The sequence below is a fragment of the Triticum aestivum genome, chromosome 1D (genome assembly GCF_018294505.1).
Source record: "Triticum aestivum cultivar Chinese Spring chromosome 1D, IWGSC CS RefSeq v2.1, whole genome shotgun sequence".
NCBI classification, from domain to species: domain Eukaryota; kingdom Viridiplantae; phylum Streptophyta; class Magnoliopsida; order Poales; family Poaceae; genus Triticum; species Triticum aestivum.
In genome coordinates, this window is record NC_057796.1 from 484,110,797 (window position 1) to 484,116,514 (window position 5,718).

The 5,718-nt window shown below is 48.7% G+C and overlaps 1 protein-coding gene across 1 annotated transcript; it reads left to right on the forward strand.

Annotated features, from left to right (window-relative positions):
* Positions 1-2,623: 2,623 nt before the first annotated feature.
* LOC123183274 (RING-H2 finger protein ATL8-like) lies at positions 2,624-3,614 on the forward strand. Its single transcript, XM_044596049.1, has one exon. It carries the CDS (start codon positions 2,756-2,758, stop codon positions 3,215-3,217), a length of 462 nt encoding a protein of 153 aa, XP_044451984.1. The 5' UTR covers positions 2,624-2,755; the 3' UTR covers positions 3,218-3,614.
* The last annotated feature ends 2,104 nt before the right edge of the window (positions 3,615-5,718 follow it).

Sequence of the window (5,718 nt, forward strand, 5' to 3'; positions counted from 1 at the left end):
CTTCCCTGGTTATTTGTTAGTGTAATTTTAGTGTTCTGTAAGCGATTTTACACTGCATCTTGTAGTGTAATTCTTAGTGGATTTACAGTGCTATAGGTTAGTTCCTCGTTTTTCATTTGGTGGTGGATTCTTTAGTGGATTTACACTGTAATCCTTAGTGGTAACACCCACGCAAAAGAAGCCAACGCACTAAAGCCCAGCCCAAATGGCGTTGATGCCCAAGGCTGATAAATGACGTGAAAGGGCAACCCAACACACCAAAAGACTTTTTCTTTTCTTCTTTGAACCAGACAAAGCTTGGTAGATCCGTAGATGAACAAAGACAATTGACTTCCAAGAGATCATATTGGTTGGTGCCTGGTGCATATGGTGGCAACGAAGGGAATCCGTGAAGGGGGAAGTGGTGGCGAGTCCTCCTAAATCGGCACTGGCTATACATGCGATAACAATGAATTATGCGGGGGCTTCGAGTGCTGGCCAAATTACTTAAGGGAAGTGGTCTAAACCTTGTCACAACATGTATAAGATGAACGTGGACACATGCTTTATGGAGGATGGATGCGGGGCTACTGCGACCGTTCTTCGGAACCACCATGGACAGGCTTTGGCTGGTTCATCATCCCTGGTTAGTCACGTTCTCGATGCCCCTTCCGCCGAGGCGATGGCATTGAAAAATGGTATGATGCTTGCAGACCAACTTGGATGTTCCAATATCACTTTCGAATCAGACTGTCTCGAAATTATCTTAGCATGCAAGGTGGAGTGGACATTCCGAGTCCTTATTCGGCGATTTTGAGTGACTGCTTTTTATTAGCTCAAATAATTGGGCCAGTATCTTATGCTCATTGTTCAAGAGGGGCAAACCAAGTGGCACACAAGTTAGCTAGACGTTGTTACGATTCTAATTTTGTAATCTCGTCGGATAAGGATCCTCCACAGTTTATTCTAGCTGAACTTGTTTCTGATGTATTCCTTATTTGAGTTGAATAAAGTGTGCCACAAGTTCAAAAAAAAAAAACAAAGACAATTGACTTGTTAAAAAACACGAGGAGTATAACTTGTGTGTCAACCACACACCACCCCACGGTACACAAACCATGCATGCATTCCATAGGGATACTCCTCCATGCACATCTGTCAATTTTCTCCCTAATTTCTTGTGTTATTAGTACGTGATGAGCAACTGTTATTAGTACACCTGACTAAAGCTACAGGAGTCCACACACGCGTATGCTTTTTTGAGAGAAACTTTCAATTTATTCATCAACTGTCAAGGTAGTACAAATAACACTAGAAGTAAAAAATACATTCCGGTCCGTAGACCACCTAGCAACTACTACAAGCACTGGTGCGAGACAAAGGTGCGCTATTGTCTTCGCTCCTCCCTCATCGGAGTCAGGAAAACCTTATTGTAATAGATAGTCGGAAAGTCATCGTGCTAAGGCCTCATAGCTCCAGCACACCAAAACAACAATCGCCGCCAATGAAGAGAAACGTATATCGGAAGGATCCAACATGTAGACACACGAACACAGACGAAAAAAGACAGGATCCACGTGGATCCACCGAAGACAAACGCCGATCGAATCCTTTGAGATTGAACGGAGACAAACCTGCACATGCCCTCCGACGATGCTAGAAACACCACCAGGATGGGAACTAGGCCGGGAGACACATGCATATGCGCTGGCTAATTTTTCCACTTATGGCAACTTAATGAAGAGTGAAAGGATACTTGTGTTGTTATGGGTTGGGCGCTTGGCTCACCACAAACACACAAATAGCACGAAATCGAGACAAAAACTAACAAATAACGGACAATGGGTGAGCTTATTTCTCTGCTGACGTGGGATAATGTCCCCAAAATAAAATAAAATTGGTGCGTACGTCCAAACTAAACGAGCCCTAGACAGATCCCAAAATAAATTATGTGTTTGTTAAAAACATGTTAACTACTACTAGATGTCACATCAGATAGACCCCAAAATAAAATAGAAGGGTCTGTCTAGAACTTAGAACGAAGTCTCAGTCGAGTGACGTCAGCGTAGCTGTGGTGCTGCAAGCAGCATGGCTGGATGTTGCAAACGGCGATGAAAAATGTTGCAACGATACTGCAATCAACGACAACATATGTAACAATTATTTTGGTAAAAATGCTACAACCGTCAAAAAAGGAGGTTGCGGCCGATGAGGTGATGTGCTGCAATCGATGAGGGACGACATGCTACAACCAGCAAGACAGATGTTGCAACCGGCAAGAAAAAATGTTGCAAACAATGGAACAAAATGCTGCAACAAGGTCGACTGAGACTTCGTTAAATCTCAGTCGACTGATTTTTAGCAAGCCCGAAAACAGAATTGGTGCATATACCTTACAAAACCCACAAGAAATAGTAAAAAGTTGACAATGTAGTAATATACTCCACTACGTGTGCCCTCGCAAAGAAAAAAAAAACACTACGTGTGAGATTGCTAAAGTGCCGACGCTGTTTTCCGTTCCAGATACAGATCGAGTTAACATGTGACTCCGCCTACAAATCAGATCCTGACCACCGGCCGTTGTTGCTGATATATATACTCCTGATGGAAAACTGCTCCTATATTGTATTGCAAGAAAGAAATCTCCGGCCAACTAAATCCGTAGAAACAAACACACAAGAGGCGGAGGAGCCAATCTCCACGTAGTACGTACATCCAGATTCACCACGCTAGCTGGGGCGTCCCGCAGCTTTCCCGCGCCGAACGAACGAGCACGATGATGTGGGAGGACATCATGGCCCTCGTTGCTATCCTCGTCGCGGCATTGGGCGTCTGCCTAATCTGGTGCATGGCACCAGCTGCAGAGGTGGAGCAAGGACATAACGTGCCCCCCATGGGTCGAAGGAGGGGGAGGTGGCCGGGCTCGCAGCCGCGAAGGCCGGCGCCGGCGGCGCGGGTCGTCGTGGGGAAGCCGCAGCAGCTGGTCTACTTCTCGTACCCCGCAGCGCCCGACGCGGAGGGCGGCGGAGGGACGGCCGCAGGGTCGGTGGTGGTGTGCGCCATCTGCCTGGAGGCGCTGGTCGGCGGGGCGGAGTGCAGCGAGGTGCCGGCGTGCCGGCACGTGTTCCACCGGGGCTGCCTCGCGCTGTGGATCAAGAGCAAGAGCACCTGCCCGCTCTGCAGGGAGCTTGTCGTGGCAGGGTCAGAACCCCTCACGGCTGCCGAGGCCATGGTTTAGTTTAACTGGTCTAGATCTAGCCCATGCCGACGGATGATGAAGCTGTTGTTTGCTGGGAAAATATCTAGTGCCTCCCAGGCTTGGGGTGCTCCCGGTGCTCCAAATGTCCGAAAAACATTTTTTAAATGTTCAAAAAATTCTGAAAAAAATGCAGCACATCGACGGAACATCGATGTCTCTTGTCACAAAAATTCAAATCAAAATTCGGAACATTGCTCGAGATACAAAAATGACAAATTTAGCTGTTGTACTTGCGCGCATTTTTCAGATTCTATGTGGGCTTTCTTGCAAAAATGTTCACCATCTCACAGGAGCTGTTGGATTTGAGATCCAACGGCTGAGGTCGCACGGGAGCACCTAAGCTTAGGTGCTCCCGGAGCACCAGATATTTTCCCGTTGTTTGCTACCCTTTCAGATCAACCAAAGCGCCCATCACATACGTGGATCTGGTGTCCGTTCTGCATGCATGCACGCATACACATCACATGTTTGGTGAAGCGTCGCTGAATCCTTTTAGGTAGGTAGCTCAGAATCTTTTTTCAATACTGCGTTGGCAGGGTCTTGAAGTCTAGACCTGCTATTTCGGATACCATATTTAGTCCTTAGAGGTGGGATCGATGTATGTGTTGGAAATATGCCCTAGAGGCAATAATAAATGGTTATTATTATATTTCTGTGTTCATGATAATAGTCTATTATTCATGCTATAATTGTATTGTCCGGAAATCGTAATACATGTGTGAATACATAGACCACAACCTGTCCCTAGTAAGCCTCTAGTTGACTAGCTCGTTGATCAACAGATAGTCATGGTTTCCTGACTATGGACATAGGATGTCATTGATAACGGGATCACATCATTAGGAGAATGATGTGATGGACAAGACCCAACTTAAGCATAGCATAAAAGATCGTGTAGTTTCGTTTGCTAGAGCTTTTCCAATGTCAAGTATCTTTTCCTTAGACCATGAGATCGTGCAACTCCCGGATACCGTAGGAGTGCTTTGGGTGTGCCAAACGTCACAACGTAACTGGGTGACTATAAAGGTGCATTACGGGTATCTCCGAAAGTGTCTGTTGGGTTGGCACGGATCGAGACTGGGATTTATCACTCCGTGTGACGGAGAGGTATCTCTGGGCCCACTCGGTAATGCATCATCATAATGAGCTCAATGTTACTAAGGCGTTAGTCACGGGATCATGCATTGCGGTACGAGTAAAGAGACTTGCCGGTAACGAGATTGAACTAGGTATTGGGATACCGACGATCGAATCTCGGGCAAGTAACATACCGATTGACAAAGGGAATTGCATACGGATTGATTGAATCCTCGACACCGTGGTTCACCCGATGATATCATCGTGGAACATGTGGGAGCCAACATGGGTATCCAGATCCCGCTGTTGGTTATTGACCGGAGAGGCGTCTCGGTCATGTCTGCATGTCTCCCGAACCCGTAGGGTCTACACACTTAAGGTCCGGTGACGCTAGGGTTGTAGAGATATATGTATGCGGAAACCCGAAAGTTGTTCGGAGTCCCGGATGAGATCCCGGACGTCACGAGAGGTTCCGGAATGGTCCGGAGGTGAAGAATTATATATAGGAAGTCCAGTTTTGGCCACCGGGAAAGTTTCGGGGGTTATCGGTATTGTACCGGGACCACCGGAAGGGTCCCGGGGGTCCACCGGGTGGGGCCACCTGTCCCGGAGGGCCCCGTGGGCTGAAAGTGGAGGGGAACCAGCCCCTAATGGGCTGGGGCGCCACTTTGGGCCTCCCCCCCATGCGCCTAGGGTTGGGAACCCTAGGGGGGGAGTTTCCCCTTGCCTTGGGGGGCAAGGCAACCCCTTCCCCCCTTGGCCGCCGCCCCCCCCTTGGAGATCCCATCTCCAAGGGCTGCGCACCCCCCTTGGGGGCCTATATAAAGGGGGGGGGAGGGAGGGCAGCACACCACAGCCTTTGGCGCCTCCCTCCTCCCCTGCAACACCTCTCTCTCGCGCGCAGAAGCTCGGCGAAGCCCTGCCAGAGAGCCGCTACATCCACCACCACGCCGTCGTGCTGTTGGATCTCCATCAACCTCTCCTCCCCCCTTGCTGGATCAAGAAAGGAGGAGACGTCGCTGCACCGTACGTGTGTTGAACGCGGAGGTGCCGTCCGTTCGGCACTCGGTCATCGGTGATTTGGATCACGGCGAGTACGACTCCGTCATCCACGTTCATTGGAACGCTTCCGCTCGCGATCTACAAGGGTATGTAGATCCACTCCTTTCCCCTCGTTGCTAGTAGACTCCATAGATGCATCTTGGTGAGCGTAGGAAAATTTTAAATTATGCTACGATTCCCAACAGTGGCATCATGAGCCAGGCCTATGCGTAGTTACTATGCACGAGTAGAACACAAAGAAGTTGTGGGCGTTGATGTTGCCAATTCTTCTTGCCGCTACTAGTCATTTCTTGTTTCGGCGGCATTGTAGGATGAAGCGGCCCGGACCGACCTTACACGTA

Excerpts from the sequence above, each read along its gene's own strand:
- LOC123183274 (XM_044596049.1), top strand. The coding sequence starts at position 2,756 with ATGATGTGGGAGGACATCATGGCCCTCGTTGCTATCCTCGTCGCGGCA.